This window comes from Sinocyclocheilus rhinocerous, unplaced genomic scaffold (genome assembly GCF_001515625.1).
Source record: "Sinocyclocheilus rhinocerous isolate Xijiao unplaced genomic scaffold, SAMN03320098_v1.1 scaffold1590, whole genome shotgun sequence".
Classification (NCBI taxonomy): Eukaryota; Metazoa; Chordata; class Actinopteri; order Cypriniformes; family Cyprinidae; genus Sinocyclocheilus; species Sinocyclocheilus rhinocerous.
In genome coordinates, this window is record NW_015651328.1 from 738337 (window position 1) to 757279 (window position 18943).

At 37.1% G+C, this 18943-nt stretch overlaps 1 protein-coding gene across 2 annotated transcripts in view; it reads right to left on the reverse strand.

The window, feature by feature from the left end:
- The window catches only part of LOC107712766 (PHD finger protein 14-like), an 82132-nt gene extending 63596 nt beyond the window's left edge, over positions 1-18536 (reverse strand). For both annotated transcript variants that reach the window (XM_016518104.1, XM_016518105.1), the window contains exons 1-7: positions 18455-18536; positions 17720-17830; positions 15607-16247; positions 14158-14299; positions 2932-3091; positions 2051-2162; positions 169-306 (exon numbers count right to left, since the gene is read on the reverse strand). In XM_016518104.1, the coding sequence (XP_016373590.1) occupies positions 169-306; positions 2051-2162; positions 2932-3091; positions 14158-14299; positions 15607-16247; positions 17720-17830; position 18455 (1305 nt within the window). In that variant the 5' untranslated portion in view covers positions 18456-18536. The remainder of the gene's footprint in view (positions 1-168; positions 307-2050; positions 2163-2931; positions 3092-14157; positions 14300-15606; positions 16248-17719; positions 17831-18454) is intronic.
- Positions 18537-18943: the final 407 nt, after the last annotated feature.

The following is an 18943-nucleotide window of genomic DNA, read 5'->3' on the forward strand; positions in this document are numbered from 1 at the left end:
TTTTTTTTTATTATTGAGGAAAAAATCCTTGAAAGCGGTGGATGAGAGCTGGAATGTTAAAAGCATGCCACTAAACGTTACAAAGCTGGCATCACAACAATGCAACTGTGGGGAAGTTGGAGAAAAACATCAAATAATGCAGATCAAAGAGGATGACCACACACTAACCTCTTCCGCAGCAGCTTCAGACAGCAGCCCTTCTCGTTGAGCACACGTAACGTGGAAGAATGAGCGGCACATTCCGGCATCGCAGCTGATGCAAACGCCTGTGCGAGCAAAGCGTGCATCCTCACACAAACTGCACTCCTGTAAACCATTAACAGGCTATTGTGACAACAGAAAATGACAGAAAACTATAACGTACTAAGAAAAACATGACAGGGAAAACTTTCTAGCATTTGCTGACTTCAAATATTATTATTTTCCTACTAATGACTTGGGATTATTTCTATTTTTGCAGTCAAGAAAGAAAGGTAAACTGAAAGCTGATTGTGTAACACAGCTTGGATATGGAAAAAAGATCTTTAAACACCATTATAATAATCCCACATTCATTTACTGTATAGTTCTATATTTAAGATAAGGTGGACAACGAGTCTCTAAAAGCCCATTTGACTTTCTCCAATTACTGGAGTTCAAAATTAAAATAATAATAGCCTTTCTCTAGGAGTAATTTATTTTCACATGTACAGCACAAACCATTAAAGAAAGACTTTCAAGTGCTTCTAAAGTAATTTGCTTCCCAGTAAAAGGAACCTCTTCTGACTTACTGACACATAAAATTATGTCAGATAGAGTAAATGTCAAGATGTCTACAGTCGACAGAAATTCTTGGGAGGGAAGTGAAAGATGCCCTTTGCTCAAAGAAGGAAGTCAGTACTTCACATCTTTTATCAGAAATTTCTTTTGTTTTTTAAATAAAGTGTCAAAAAAAAAAAAAAGGAAAACGAAAAAAAGAAAATGGGTTTTCCAGCAATTTAAATTTGTTTGAATAATATCTAGGATGCACCAATTAATCAGTGATTTTATTGACTGTTTTCAGTTGATATTCGTACATCTGTGATAATCTGACAAACTAAAAACCGTTAATTTCTGTTTTATTAATATACATTTGTACATATATTATACCAGTGAAACATATACACTACCATACATATACACTACCAGTGAAGTTTTTTGTTTTTTAATAAATTAATACTTTTATTCAGCAAGGATGGATTAAATTGATCAAAAGTGTCAAGTGAACCCATTTATAATGTTACAAAACATTTACATTTCAAATAAATGCTGTTCTTTTGAACTTTCATTAAAAAAAATTTCAAAAAACAACTATTGGGTTTCCACAGATATATTAAGCAATGCAACTGTTTTTAACAATGTTTGTTAAATGATTCTTGAGAAAATGTTTTAGAATGTTTCTTGAGCACCAAATAAGCATATTAGAATGATTTCTGAAAGATCATGTGACAGTGACACTGAAGACTGCTTACCATCATATCACATTACCATTAAAATATCACGTTACCATTAAAATATAATTGTAAGTTGCAAAATTTCAAAATATTACTACAACTTAAAGTTCTGTTTTTACTGTATTTCTATTTAAATAAATGCAGTCATGGTGAGAGTAAGTGTTATGTATGTTTCATTTAGAATTTCACAGTATTCTTCTGTATTTTGCTGCAGAAGAAAAAAATTACATAAACGTTGGTAACTGGATCAGTATAGGTCTTCAACCCTGCTCCTGGGGACCCACTGTCCAGCAAAGTTTATTTCCAACCTGCTTCAGCACACCTGGCCTCTGACTTTTCAAGCGATCCTGAAGACCTTGATTAGCTGGTTCAGGTGTGTTTGATTAGGGTTGGAGCTGAACTCTGCAGGAAAGTGGGTCCCCCAGGAGCAGGGTTGAAGGTCTATGGTATTGGCTGATTATAGTGTTCGAATACCGATTATCACATCGGCTTACCACTATTAATAACCTGTTATTGAGGTAATGTTATTTTTTTATTTATTTTTTAGCTGTATGTCATTAGTAACTTTTGATACTTGCCTTTGCTCCATACTTTGAGTAGTTCATCTCTGTGAGTGTTACAGGCCGCAGCTTGTCAATATCTCCAAATGCGACCCCTGGAACGTAAAGGGCACACACCACGTGCACCCACCTTCAGCCGAACAAAGCAAAGTTGAGCATTCATCCATAATATCTATTTTTACATAATAGTTATCATAGTATACGGACAGTTCCTTATTCACATTATGTGCTGAATGAATCATATGATTGTAATTACATTCATTCAGAGGTCCACCGTTAGCAGAACAAAGCAGCATCTAGTTAATGGACTACTATTCACTCTTCCTTGAATAACTGCTATAACCCTTAAGCCATTCAGAAGAGGAAATACTCAGTTACAGGTTCAAATGTACTCTAACTTGACCATTTGGTGTGACAGAATTTCAAATGCAGACTTTAGGAAGGAGAATCCGAAGTCCAATATAAAGATATCCATCTTTGGTGAGCGCACGCTCCACACTTTAATTTGCTGTGTTTTTCATGCTCTAGTGAAGTAGCAAATTTGGGTGCAGGCGGGCTGAGGAGCACTATCAGTGATAACGTGGCTTGAGTCTTCACGCTTCAGACGACTGTCTCTTCCTCTCCCTCTCTCTCAGCCCCATCCCTCCCTCCTAGCCAAATCCACCACTTTTTCTCTCCTTCACTCATCCTGCACATACCTGTGCCTCTTCAAGTTTTTCACTTATTTAGCATTTTTCCAGCATCTTAGCTCAGAGGGTGGCATAAAACCTTCAACGGATATACAACAATTAAAGGAGTAACTCAAACATGAAAAGGTGTGACGGGGATGGCTGTGCCTTTAATGAGTGTGCTAATGATGATAAAACGTAATATCAGACCAAGCATCGGTTAAAACTCACCTCCCCGCATCAGTTTCTTTGAAGATGCCGTCCTGACTGGGACAGAGTTCGCAGCTGGGTGTGACGCCATTCTTGCATGCATCACAGAACCACGGTTCTGTCGAGTTCTCCGAGGCTGAGCTCATGATAGAGTCACTTTCACCATCGACACCATAACAACCTGAGAAAAAAGATAAAGAAAAATCTATCTGAATTAATTAAATGAATGTTGAGTATTTCATATTACTGAGGGCTCAGTTCTTCTTGTAAAGTTGTTACAATATAACCTATTCACAATCATAAATACTGAATCTGTGCAGTACATGCATAAATATACATATACAAATGTTCAAATATTGAAAATATTTGTGCCTCTTAATATTTCAGTTTTTTTTCCCAGGACTCTTTGATGAATAGCAAATTAAAAAGAACAATTTATTTAAAATTAGAAATCTCAAATCTTCTGATGTATTGATAAACTAAATATAGTTTGTTTGTTTCTCTTTTTTTCCTCAAAATGTTCTTAAATTAAATGTCACGATACAAGGTAATGTTAACTGGATGGCATAGTTGAGGCTGTGGTGAAATAGCAATAATGACTTCACCTTGGAAGCATCAATAAGACTGGTTTAAAAATTAAATCATATTTCACCTATTTATTTTTTTCTGGAGAAAAAACCTTAACATTTAACAAAAATGAAGAATGTAATAACATTTAATGAAAAAAGTATTTTTCTTTTTTAAGAAAACAAAAAAATAAATTGGGGGGGGGGGGTTGGAAATGGGAGAAGGTTGGCATGGCACTTTAAAATCTGAACTACAGCAGAAAATATCCTTAGTGCTTAGCTGCCTGATGTAGCAACTGTGCATGGCAGAATGTCAAAAGAACAAAGAAATCTAGAGCGCAGAATGCTTTTGTTGCTAAACTTTTTACAGACAAAGCTAATAATAAGGCCATTTGATCAAATGGTAGCACCACAAGTCAAAGATGGAAGCATTGGGCCAACAAAAGCATTTCAATGCTGTCCCCTTAATTTCCTCAGGTTGCCAAGACAATTATTGTGCTGATCAGGTTACCATGACGCCTATTACACTCAGCAAACGTGCTCCATGCCACCAATAAGCGCGGCAATCAGCTCCTTCTCAACACTGCAGAGATAACGTTCCTGTTCCTAATACAGCAAACCAGCCCCCGGGCATTGGAGAAATGGAGAGAGAGACAAGCAAATAAAAGTTCAGGTACTTTGCATACTCACCACAAAAGACCCAAACAGCAAAATGTGCAGAGAATGCTTAAGCATGGCTTTTCTCTGAGTTCCAACCAGCAGGCTAAAACTTCTAGGTTTGTAGTGATAAACACAGCAGAACTTGGGAGAGGTCGATATTAAAGCTCAGGGGGGGAAATTAAGGTGTGCAATTTTGTGAGGTAAAATATGTTGAGCTGGACAATTTATGTTTGCCAGAATCATCCAGGTCACTTTTTCCAAGAGCAAACACAGGTAACCTAGGTGCACGTGAAAAACACACAGCATTTCTCACCAGTGGGAGCAAATGTTAGGCTTTCATATTCTCATATATGAATCTTTTTTAACAAAGTGGTAATGGGTCCCATTACGAAGCCCAGCCTGACGTTTATTTTCTTAAAGAAAGGTAGTATGGGAACACTGCTGGCAACAGTTGGGTGCGTATTACTGACTGGGCTTTGAACCATAGGGCTGGAGCTTGCAATGATCAGTTTGCTGGTTTAACGGACTTACTGCTGAACCGTCAAGCAAATCTCAGATGTTCCTTTTGAACTCCGATACAAAGCTGGACCTGCTAAGCCACAGGGTGCTGGATAATATGAGCAAAGCTGGAAAAAGCTAAATAATAAGTTGTCTAAAATGTTAGGCAAACCACCAGAAAACAAGGAAACTGTGTGGCTATGCTATACTTATGGCTATAAACAATATTTTAAAGTTTATTGGCCAACTCTGTCCATTTCACACAGATGCTTTATGAATGAGGAATGCATGAATAAGGCCAATTAGAGCCCACAGACCTAGTAGATGAGAAAGAGAGAGAGGGGGAAAAAAGATTAGGTAAAAGCTACGAATGGCAGCTGCCTTGATGTAAATCAGCAAAACTGATTCACAGTTACTAAAAAAAAACCTTTTGAAAACCAGCACTCTCTCTTTCACAAAACAATACAATCATTTTCATAACCAGCAATGCGTGGAATAAATAATTTCCTCATTAAGAGGCGAGTGAAAAAAAAATAAAATGAAACGCATACAAGCGAAAAAAAATTAAAGGTTCTATCAAACCAGATAACATTTTAATTGAATACTTGTATTCTGTGAAGCTGGTTTTGTACTGGGATGAAACCAATGTGATTCAGCAAAGCTGGACCTGCTAAGCCACAGGGTGCTGGCTAATATGAGCTAAGCTGGAAAAAAGTGATGACTATAGGAGAGCTTCATAATCCCTGAGGAGAAGATTATCCTTGTCAGAAATGAGGAGCTTGGCAGTTAAAGAGCGACCTGGGGAAGGGTGGTGACAAAATCAAGAGGAACACTTTTAAGATGTAATGGAGGAAGGTTCAAGATTGGCTTCAGAATGAGTTAACAGGCTAGGCTGCTGTATGTGTCAGAATATGACTGAAATCAGACAATGAGGCAAAGACTGCCGGTATTATGTGTAGTGTGTGTGTGTTCTTCAACAACCTATTTGTTAGGTGTTCAACTTCACTCTCATGATGTGCAAACAATGACGGGTATGCAATAATTTATCTGCACACTATAAAAATGACATTGAGTTGGTTTATTTGCATCTCTAATAACCTAAGGGAACAAATTAACTTGATTACAGTTCCGACTTCAAGCAAATGATTCCTTGCAGTGATCGTGAGAATGTCCATTCTAGCTCAATAATAATAAAAATAAATAAATAAAAATCATATATATATATATATATATATATATATATATATAATAGATAGATATTTTTCTATTAATTATTTTTCTAGTTCTGAATCTTTTGCTTTGACTCTCTGTGAGTACCCTCTCTAAAATTATTTTTTTTAAAGAAACTTTCCAAACAACTGAAACAATCAAGGAAATATAGTGGTCAGAAAGTGTGGGTCAGCAAGGCACCTTTTTAAGAACAAAGGCTTGAATTTGCTTAATACATTGGTTTTATTCAGCAGTGTTTGAAATGTTTTGTTCCAATAGTCAATGAAAGTCAAAATTGTTTTCACTACTCCGGCATGTAGCCTATCTGTTGAACACATTACATACTTCCCCTCTGCATATTATAAAACATACAATTTCCAGACTGTCATTCGTTTACAATATTTTACAAGCAGATAATTTTTATTTAAACCAAATCAAACTATACAGTTCAATAACTGAAGGAACAACCATCCCTGAAGCACTCCGGGGTTAAGGGCATTTCTAAAGAGCAAAATGGTAAAATGTTTTTAGGTCCTTATCACATCCTTTCCAATGGATTCAAGTCAGGACTTTGCCTGGGCAACTTTAAGACGTTAAAACCGATTATTTTTAGCCATTCAGATGTGATCTGGATTCTGTGTTTTGGATAATTGTCCTCCTGCAACACCCAATTAAACTTTACCATCAGGTGACGCACAGATGGTTGGATATTCTCAGTTTTGAGTCTTTTGACTATATTTTGGGACACTGAGACTCATTCCCAGAACAATTGAAACCATTTAGTGACAAAAAGCAAACCAAAGAAGAAATCCAAATACCTTTTCACCACACTGTAGCTTACTCCAGCCAAGAATCACTAGGCCTAAAGTGTATTTTTTTTTGCATTTTGGTACCTTGTAAACCCACAGGCACACCACCTGAGGCAAAGACTGTGCTGCAACCCAGCCTAGGGTCACATGCATCGCAGGTTCATTGTGATAATACAATCCTCCTTGAAGGCAAGCTGAAACTTAGACAGGAAGCAAGGGAACGGTGCTTATGGTCTGAGGACTTGAAGATCAGATAGAGCAAGGGAGAAACATGTTTTTAACCTTGAGCAAAATACCTAACCTGAAATAATTTAGCAATTACCCATCTGTACAAAGGGATAATGTGAGCTCTTCTGCCCAGTGCACCAGTGTGAAAATACATGTGCAAAGTGGTTTCAATACATCCTGCTACACTCCCCATAGCAAATACCTTCAAGCAAAACCGTTTAACTTCTGATGAGAAACCTATTTATAAAACTAAGGCAGTTCAGCACACAAAGCCTCTCAGTGTTCCCAAAACATAGACCTATCACAAAAAAACTGTCATAACACATCATGATATAAAGGGGAAACACAAAGCCCAAAGCCATTATTCCTGTAACAAAATACACAGCTAAACGCACAAGACAGATTAGTCTCCAATCATTTGTTTTTGTCTGGTTCGCACTAGACCAAGTTTTAAAGGGATATTTCACCCAAAAAAGAAAATTCTGTCATTAATCACTCACCCTCATGTTGTTCCAAACCCGTAAGACATTTGTTCATCTTTGGAACACAAATTAAGATATTTTTGATGAAATCCGAGAGCTTTCTGACCCTGCATAGACAGCAATGTAACTACCATGTTCAAGGCCCAGTAAGGTAGTAAAGACATCGTTAAAATAGTCAATGTGACATCAGTGGTTCAACCGTAATGTTATGAAGCTACAAGAATACTTTCTGTGTGCAAAAAAACAAACAAAAATAAGGACTTTTATTCAACAATTTCTTCTCTTCCTTGTCAGTCTTCAATGCGCGTTCATGAGAGTACCACGACGCATCAGTCTGGTTTAATTCATCGTCATTAAGTTTCACAATTATTTTACAACTGAATATAGGTCAGGAATTAAATTGATATGGATAAAAAATGAATAAATAATTCAGGGAAAATTATAGTCATTATAACATTCAACATTGAGTATTTAGATTGATTATAATGCATCAATGCATTATTACACCCCTAATGAACACATGATTATTTTAGTGAATATTAACCAAGCATAAATTTGGATATGCAAGTTGGACTTAACTGAAAACTTACTCAAGACAACAAAGTGAGACAAAGCAGAAGACAAACATACAAAAATAAATAAATTCTCTGAGGACTAAATTTGACCAAAAAAAAAAAATAAAACATTTAAGCAAGTAACCAACTTAAATGAATTGCACATGTTTGGGGAAATAATTAACTTTACGGTCCAGAACTCATTAGGGTCTTTCTGAAATCAATACCAGCAGCATGGTAATTGGTGTTCCAATGAGTGCAAAGCCATTACTGAACGATGTGATGCTTTTTACTGGGGAACGGTTTTAATAAACTCACTCCACTGAATGACAGTGGCGACTATTACAATACAGCCAGGAAAATTCCTCTTTTTGTTTTAATTAACTACTTAAAGGACATAAAAACCACAAATAAGTTGGAGGGGGAAAACAAGGATTCATAATTAGCTTGAATAGCCATTGCAGACCAGACCAAGTATGGTGAGGAGCGCCTCTTTTAACACTTCTCGGGTAATGACGAGTGTGCAAATTGAGCGCGTTAGAGTTAGATGCTAATCAAAAGCATTGTGCGAGCGCTAGTTTGAGCTCAGATGGGAAATGCGTGTCAACTACTGGAATCAAGAGGCTCCGGTCTTCCTCTCTGCTCTGATCGAAGATGAGTCTCCATCACTTTTCTCTGATAGAGTATTTCCCTTTAGAGTTTGTGCGAGGCCATATGCGAGGTCAGAGCCTCCACAGACTGCCGAGCTTCAGAGTCAAGCTGTGAGACACTTGCGCGCATCTAAGGATGACAGCTTGTCTCTTATCTTCTGTGCTGCTCTTGTGACCCCTTTGCTCCAATACTTAATCATTCAATTTTTCCTGGATCCTTCCCAAGAACATTTCCAAATCTCGCTGCCGAGTGGAGTTATCCAAATACTGCAACGTTAAGCAAAACTGCCACTTGAACTTTCTCTCAGTAAATAGGCAGATTAGAATCTAAATCCTTTGTTTCAGCAGCCACCCATGCACCCCACAGTTTGAGACGTGACATCCCATTTTTTACTGCCCCAGGCTGCCGAAAACAGACTCTTTTCAACACTTTTCAAAAGCTCTATGGCTTTGGCGGAAGCAGCCTGACCCAAAATAGCTGACGTGAAGAAACAGCGGCCGATCGCTGGTCTGGGACAGCAAACTACCTGCAGGTCTCACTTTTGTCTGAATGCAAAGAGCATTACAGAAACTGCACCTTTTTCAGTGGCACTTGTCTAAAGGTCACCTTTTCAAACTAGTGCACAAATATCAAGCGAGCATTTGTGACACAGTCAGCCATGAGGGCCGCCCCACCTCCTGGACCAATCATGCCCTCTCCCACTGGGAATACTGGTACCATGGAGCAGCTGGTACTAGCAGGTGGCAAGAATTTTGCTCTGAAACAGCTGTCCAACCCCTTTTGGAAGCTGCTGCCATTCTCTGTCCTGATGTGATCTATAGGAAAATATAATTCAAGTAGATATTGGATCAGTTCAAACAACTCTGTTACAGTTAGATTGGTAACTAGGGATAGTTCAGTCAGAAATACAAATTCTGTCAAATCTGTATTTCTTTTTTCTGTGGAACACAAGAGTGTTTTTTGGTCCATATAGTGGAGGTCACTGGTCACCAAACACTGCATTTGGTCACCAACATTATACAAAATATCTTCTTTTGTGTTCCAAAGAAGAAAAAAAAGCCATACAGGTTTGAAACAACATGACGACAGTAGGTGAATTATGAACATTTAAATTTTTTGGCTGACCTATCCTATAACCTAACCTGTATATAAAGTAGAGCCCGACCGATATGGGTTTTTTGGGGCCGATACCGATACCGATATTAGGGAGTAAAAAAAAGGCAAGCATATAAAGCATATATAATAGTATTTAATTAAATATTTACCAAATTACCATATGCAGGATGTAAGATTATACAGTTAAAAAAAAAATAATATTGGTAGACATCCTGCAAAACTGCATTTTAAAACCTTTGTTTCTAACACAGACAGATTTGTTAATTATGAATTAAATAATTTTATTTTAGAAACACAATTTGGTGCAAGAATTCACCAAATCACTGTTTTACTACAACTTTGAATGTGGCTCAATGTTATACACTATGAAGCAGTTGTTTTTGTACTTTTGCTTATAATTAATGTACATAAAATAATAGTAATAACAATAATAATAATACCAAATTTGTACCATTATACCAAATTCTTCTGAATCATAATTAATATATTTCTCATGAAATACTATTAGAACAATTATAATATGGTTATGTAGTATATTTTTAAAAAAAAAAACATGAAAAAGTTATATATTTTTACTGCTAAACTCAAAAGCAAGTACAAAGCAACTATAGTGTGATATGTCGTTACTATTAAATTACTGGTACCATGATGTGAAGCATTGATCATGCCACTTTTTAAAGTCCTCAAATATTCCCACAGCAGGACTGAGAAAGCAAGAAGAAGAGAGTGAGAGGAGGACTGCAAAACAGATTCTGCATTTCTCCATAGGCCTCACTGCATTTTATACTTTCTATTTCTCTCCTGAAGAGGAGAGCAAGATACTTTGTGTGTGTATGAATCTGAGAAGTGTGTGGCTCTGAGTGCTGACACTGCAACACTGCTCTTGGCACGGTAAAGACTCCTGGATGCTTCAAGGTTGCCCTCTGATTCAGTGGCGCTAGGTTATGAAGTAGCTTGTTTCAGTGAGCTGACACTAAAGGGGGAGGAGTGAGTGAGTGAGTGTGTGTGTGTGTGTGTGTGTGTGTGTGTGCACGAGAAAGTGTGTTTGCTTGGAATGGATCACTGTTGTTGTATGCGTGTCATCTAACCAGGATGGCAGAGCCAGTGACTGATTTAACCATTTTTCTAACTCAGACATGCTATCAGTTTGAGAGTGCAGCTTATCTGACTTGGATAACACCACTGACAGCTTCAGACTAAAAATGACCCTACCCAATGGCTCCTAAAATTAAACTTGTTTTTTAGTTGAAAAATTACAAAATTGCTTGATACAAACAGCTGTTTAGAAATGCCATTGCTCATGCTCCCTAACTTTTGTGGATGAACTGTAAGTGTAAGTGAATTGTAAGTGAATATATAAAAGCCTATATACAGTGCACAGCATAAATGAGTACACCCCCTCGGATTAAATGTAAAGGATGTATTTTCTTAATGATCACTAATATAATTCATAGAAAGATGGCAAAATTTAAATGTATTAAACATATGCTTAATAAAAACAGAGAAATGCATGCCATTAATATCTGTAAAATATGCAGGGACTGAGAAGAGGGTAGCATCTTCAGGTTCAGGTTTTTGTATTACATCACAGTGGTGTGTGAATTCATGACAGTGTTGATAATGTACAACTCCCTCACACCTTCAGCACACTGTAGGGATTTCTAGTACATGAACGGACACTGCTATGCCCCTATCAGCCATCATGAGGTTTGCTAATCACCCCAGCACATGACTCCAATATTCTGGGTCGACGTCCTGCCAGTCTTGTCGTCATCTACTCAGAGGAGTGATTAAAGACTAATTCAATCAGGAGACAACAAAGCTTTCTTTGTATCAGAACTGGAAGGTTCGTTCACAACATATAGAAACTTTGAAACTTCATGCAACTCCGTTAACTCATTCCTTCAATTTTCTTTCTCAAAAACTCATTCTCAATTTCTCAAGAATTAATGAGTTAAATTCCTTACAACACATACATCCCTATAGAAGAGCTTTACTACCACTGAATGCCACTGTGGGAACCAGGCACTTGACAGCCAAGACAGCACTTGTTATTTTGTTTTCAAATTTGTCATTGTGTTTTCTGACTTGTTATAATGTTTTCTGAATTGTTGTTGTGCTTTCTGAATTGTTATTTTGTTTTTTAGACTTGCATTTGCGTTTGTAATTTGTTATTTTGTTTTCAGAATTGTGATTTTCTTTGCACTTCACGGCCACCGTACTACTGACTTGTCGCGGGAATTCACTATACAATTGCCACAGATAGGCCGGCGGTGCATCTGTATAAACACTTTCCTCACGCAGTGGACCACTGACTCTCCTCAGCCGGCGACTCACTTTCCTCACGTAAAACTGAATCTCATAAAATCTCAATGCATTCAAGCAGAGCAGGCTTCTACTAGTTTTTTTTCCCCTGTGTAGAACTACCTGTGAGGCTTCTGCAAATCAACAGAACATCAGCACAGAAACAAGCAGTAAATAAATAATGAAAGAAATAAATCAGTGAGTAATTGAAAATTAGTGGTGACATATTGATCCAGCCTGCCCGGCTGGTGTTAAGCGGGCCTGTCTGAATGAGACGGCCACCGCTACAAGACGGTTTAAAGCGTAATTGATTTTTGTTTCCAACGAGTCAGAGTCACAATGAGCTAATAATGTGGGATGATGAAGATCACTCTCCGTTCTGTGCTTATTCTCCTCACGCTTGCTTGACAATGCAATCTAGTGTACAAGCGCATAGCAAGTGTATGGCGTACAATGAGACGAGCTTCACAATCAACTTGAGAGGAACAGAATTGTTGCTTGAGCGTTTATTATTTTCTAACTGAAAAATAACTACCTAAAATTTAGGTTTTCTTATTCATCCTAATAGCACCAGTGGTTTCAGACCTTCTAATGTAAACATAACTACATCATTCATTTAATCATTTAGCAGACGCTTTTATCCAAAGTGACTTACAAATGAGGAGAACAACAGAAGCAGAATCAGACCACAAGAGAGCAACAGTATTCACCTTTTTCCTACGCCCCATGATGCTTTGTGCAGGTATGGGTGTAACTTCCGTTAAGCTGTAAACAATCAGTGAAAGGCTCGCTCTATGAACACAATAATACGTTTGTTTTTTTAAACTGGGTATAATGAGATGACATTATTCTACTCCCCCTTCAACCATTGAACATTAAAATGACATGTAAATGTGTAAAAGCATGAACAGGTACTTTCAACAGACCATGAATAACCCCAAAACTGTGATTCTTTCCACAGCAATAACGGACGGGTGAAATATCACTGTAATATATATCTGTATTACGCAACATACATTGCCTTAATCAAAAATGTTCATTAACTTCAGCATGATACTATTTCAAAGTGATTTCCGTCATTTTGCTTGACGGAATGTGCCACCCATAATTCAAAACGCAGTAGGCTCGTCAGGAAAAAGGTGGAGACAAGTGCTGTGACAAGACCCGGGGCTAATAAAAGTGTGGAATTTGTAGGTCCTGTGTACCTTCACTCTGTCCTCCTCCTGTCGGGGTCTGCTATTAGTATGTGTGTGTGTGTGTGTGTGTGTGTCAGAGAGAGCGTCTGTGAGAGTGTGAGTGTAAGTGTGAGTTTAGTGTTTCTGCCCCTGCCGTTCCTGCACAAGGTTGTAGCACTTTAATTCATAAATGTGATCTAACAAAAGTAAAGGGCAAATATTAACCATATACGTTGTTTATATTGCTTGTTATTGGGATGAAGTAAACATCTGTTGAGTATTTTAATAAAGTTTTTGATTATGTTGAATTGAAAAACCAAAAATGCAGCGGGTCCACCAGACCCACGAACACTGGCTGAATAACAAAAATATGAACACCACGTGTTAATTGGTCAGGTGCTGACGTAAAAGATGTGTATTTAGACATTTTTGGAAAATGGCTAAAGACTCAGCTGCTTGAAATGAGATAGGCAGGTCATTCCACCAGCTGGGAACAGTGCAGGAAAAGGTCCGCGAGAGTGATTTTGTGCCTCTTTGAGATGGCACCACGAGCAGAACGCAAGTTTCTGGAGGGCACATAAGTCTGAACTAACGAGTTTAGGTATATTGGTGCAGAGCCAGTGGTTGACTAATAAACTAATAATTCTGATTATTATTAGTAACTCGGTTGCATGATGTGCATGAATTGCATGACATGGCTAATCATTTGATATCAACGTGAGCTTTTTCTAGAAGACTGGTATGACTGGAGTATTCTTATCATGTGTGTAACCATCATATTTCTGAAAATTGCTACACATTTCACAACCAAAATGTGCAAAATGTGAGTGCACCTTTAAGCTTTTTTTGTCCAAGTTAGAGATTTGCACTGGGAAAGGAGGAACTGAATATTGAAATATATTTTAAAACTCATTTTTCAAAACTTTGTGCAAACATTTGAGATCAATATTTGAGCTGAGTCTTCTGGTGGCAGGCTGCAGAGTTTGGGATTTTACCTTCATGCACGGTCACGCCACAGTTGTCACACTGGATGATCTCATCCGCATCTTCGCTGTTGTCTCCCAGACACACACAGCAGATAAGGATATGCTCCATCCGCTGGGAGCTCCAGGTCTGGGGCCGTTCCAACAGAGAGTCCTGAGGAAGCAATGGATAATTTAGCAATCCAACTCCAGTTAGGGATGCTACAACTGATAAGTCTAGTGTCCTCTACCATAGTCCAAATATCTTCCTCTGAAAAAAACTGAAATGGACCAGTGTGGAAAAAAATTGAGACAAAAAAGTAAAGCCACTCAAAAGCTTCTGTTCTAATTCCAACTCTGAGATTGGAAGATTAACCAATCCTATAAACTGAAGTTCTCAGATAAGCCCATTCACAAGAATTGCTCTTTTGTATCAACAATCTGTTGGAATGTGAGCCAATGACTGGATTACCTGATTGCTTGTGTATTCCTAAATGCACAATAATACACTTGCATTTGAGAATTCAAGTTGATTCTATACAACTGAACTTTTGGACAAATTTAAACAAGTGGATAGATCAGCTATTTGATTTTGTCTGCACTCAGTGTGAAAAATAGGGCACACACATACCAGTTTTCAGTAAATGATGGAGACAGACGGCTAGTTTATTAATAAATCAAATCTGAATTGTACTTTGTGAAGTTGTTTGCATTAGTTGTATTCAAATCTTAACAATAAACATGAAGTACAAGTTACGACAATTACAGTATGAGTATATATTTGAACAAACATGAATGAGAAAATACTTGGAAGACTGCAGCAAAATAGCTTTAATAAATACATGAGATAAAGTCCATATAGTATGTAGAAAGCAATTCAATTGAGCAATCTGAAGAATATAGAATTTATGTTTTGAGAATGAATGAGTAAAGTTAATAATTTTAATTTCAAAAGTTTAGGGTTGGTAAGATTCTTCACTGATTTTAAAAGAAGTCTCTTATGCTCACTAAGGCTCAATTTACTTGATCAAAAATAGTAATATTATGGAAAATTATTGCAATTTAACATTTTTCTGTTTTCTATTTTTATATATTTAAAAAAATTATTATTCTATTCCTGTGATAGCAAAGCCATTACTCCAGTCTTCAGTGTCACACGATCCTTCTGAAATCATTCTAATATGCTGATTTGGTGCTCAAGAAACATATCTTATTGTTATTAGTGTTAAAAACTGTTGTGCTGCTTGATTGTTTTGTGAAAACAGTGACGCATTTTTTTCTGGATTCTTTGATCAAAAGAAAAGTTCAAAAGAACAGCATTTATTTGAAACAGAAAACTTTTGTAACATTATAAATGTCTTTACTGTCACTTTTGATCAATGTAATGCATCATTGCTGAATAAAAGTATTAATTCCTTTCAAAAACATTTCTTATTGCTCCCAAACATTTAAACAGTAGTGCAATGTGAGAGGAGAATGTACCTCATTGCCCTTCCCATGGGATGTGCTGTGGCTGTCATTGGTCTCCTCCTCATCAAACGCTCCCGTGCTCTTGCCTGCTTTCCTCTTTGATTTCTTACCTTCTTCCTCACTATCACTACTACTGGTCTCATTCTCATCATCCTCATTGTCCTCTTCATCACTACCTCCGTCCTCCTCTTCCTGACTCCCTTCTTTCTCCTTCCCAGATGATGCCTTGCCTTTCTTTTTTCCTTGTGTGGGCCTCCAGTCATTGTCATCCTCACTGTCATAATCATCCATTTCGTTTAGCTCTTCCATTGTAGTGAAGTCCAGCATGGGCCGGTTCCGCCGTAGGTTCCATTTTTTCGGCTCTGCCGAGCTTTCCTCTGCGGTGCCAGTACCATTCGGTTCTGTATCTGAGGATTTTTCTCCTTTTTTGCGATTCTTGGAGGTTCCACCTGCTTCTTTGCTGCTGGTCTCCTCGGAAAAAGACTGGTCCTTGGCTTTCTCCTCTTCTTCAGTGTCTTCATTCAATTCTTTGGCCTCTTCATCATCTATGCCCTCTTCATTGGCTGAGCCAACACCGTCAAAGTCACTCTCAGAGCCCCCAACGCTGTCCTTTGAACCCTCCTCATCACTTCCGTTGCCAGTGCCCTCCGAACCTGATACACAAGTATGTGAGATTATCTTAGCAGCGTCCTATTGTTTTGTTTTGTTTTTTGGGCAGAATATAACATACTTCAGATGTGATGCAAAAAAAAAAAAGACTTTTCTGACAGCAAGCTTCAGTTCAAGTGTTTCATGTACAATGGATCAACAATTTATAAATGGTTTAAATGTAATGCTATTAAAAAAAAAAAAGATAAAAAGAAATTTCCAAATTTCTATTTCCAAAACCCAAAAGTTTTTAACATATTCTTACATTAAAATTAACTATATTTTTTTAGTACATCATAAGCAAGATTATGTCTTTTTAGCTGGCTAATAAAGATTGAAAATGGAAGAGAAACGTGTAATAGTCTATGAAGTAACAGTTAAAATGGATAAAGAATATATATTTTAAAAAATGCAAAAAATCTGTCACAGCTTTACATTTTGCTCATTAAAACTATTATTTGTTGTAAAATGTTTTTAGGAAATTAAACACTTTAATGTTATATTTAAATATATATATATATATATATATATATATATATTAAACAGTTTTAATTTATTAAATACTTGCCTCTCTAAAAATATAAACATAATTATGTTAAAATAAATATTATATTTACAGTAAAAATCTAAACTCCACATTTACATTCAGCTCATATTTATTGCTCATATAACTTTGCTGCATGTTGAATTGCAAATTAATCTTGAAAACTTTGATTAAATCTGAGTGAATATTAATCTGAGTGATTAATCTGCTTAAATCTAAGTGAATAAACATGGAAACTCTTTCTTCCATGTAACATCAACAGAAGGCTTCATGAAATGTGAAGCGCCATGCATTTAACACCGCCATGAACTATGAATGTGTGGTTGGTAATTAATACATCTGTATAAGTTTATACAGCCTATGACAATGATATATTGTCAGATCAGAGTAATTTGACACTGCATGCTATTTCTTACCAGAAATTCCTACATGCAGCAAAACTACAAGACCCAAAGGTGTCAAAGTGTTAGAATTTCATTATCAGGTTGCAGATATGCCTGCACTTTTGTTGACAGCAGCTTGATGGGATAGCTTTTTGCGTTAACCTCCAGTCTGTCATGGTGATATGGAGCCATTGCCTATGTGACTTCAGTGTTATGTGCTAATGCAATGCAGGAGGTCTAATCAACAGGCAGGGGAAAAACAGTGACGCACGTGGTGATAAAGGTCTCATCTCCACCTCAGCAGCTGTTTTCATGACAGGTGAGAAAACCCATGCAGGGGCCAAGTCTAAAATGGCCGTCTGCAGTATAAATATAAATGTAACCATCAGTCATGTTTTGAATATTTCAACTGTATGAGACTTGCCACCACTACTTGTCATTATTTTACAGACCCACTTGATCCACAGTACCATTTTTTGACATTTTCAGTATAACAAACACTTACATCGTGACAAGAATGGGTTTTGAGGTTTTTTTTGTTGTTGTTTACCTGACGCATCTCCAACTTCAAAATCACTGTCATCTGAGCTGTCATAATCCAGAGCATCCAGCAAAGAGTCAGCCAAAGGCTTCACCTGCCGCCGCTTCGACCCCCGATCCACTAGATAAAGAAATAATTTATAACACTTCCCAGTGAGATTTCTTTTAGAAAGAAATTTAACACAAAATAACACACATAAATGTACAATACAATCATCTAAAACAATTAAAAATAACTAAATGATTGTAAATTGTATTCACATCTGCAAGTATCCTCTACAGTGCAGAATTAGATGAAAATTAGCCATTTTTGCAACAAAAGTGTATGTATCTATTTAACTGTCATAGAGCTGCACTGTATAAATAAAAATATAAACACAAAAACTGACATGCGTAACAAATCATGTGTCAGTTTATTTTATTAAGCTGGCTAATTTACAGAAGCTACAAGCTTTCCTGGAAAGACGAAGACGCACTGTGCTATATAATGTAACATGAGGTGGAAAATGTGTAAAACTGAGGATATTTCTTTGAATGTATGTGAGATTATGTGTTTGTAAAGCTGAATGATGGAGAGTGGAACTTCACATCAGTTAGCCAGCGAGCTAAAGCAGCAGTAGTCTCATGCTACCTATTAACGTTTATTTCTCTCATTTCACACCACATGCTTTAAATTCTAATGGCGATCCTGTTGCGTTATTTTTTCTCTTTCAAAATGTATAGCATAAGAGCGAGGATTACTCACTTTATGGGATTTTCGCGTTTGGATAGCTTGGACAAAGGTACGGCGAACGCCTCTTCAGCTCATGTTCTGAGTAGAACGTATACGGTATTGTGTGTCACGTGTGCACATTGTGCTGACGTTCAGCTCACAAAGTAGGAGTTGGAAACCATAGCAACCGCCGCATCAGTTCGAGCAGTGAGAAACATTACCGAGGCTTTTTTTTTTTACTTTTACTTTTAGTCATTTAGCAGACGCTTTTATCCAAAGCGACTTACAAATAAGAAAAAGTAATTAAAACTAAAAGCTAAAACTCTATTTTTTCTATTTTTTCTACTTTCAATATTAAATCAAAAAAACGAATGATCGAATGATACACGGATTTTTTATGTTTGCGCTCGTCCTCTCTGTCTCTCACTCATAGCAATCTAATGGTTGGAGGGCTGTGTTTAATGATATTCTGCCCAAGCCGTCAAACTGACGTCATCAGAAAAGGAATGCCATTCCAGAGCG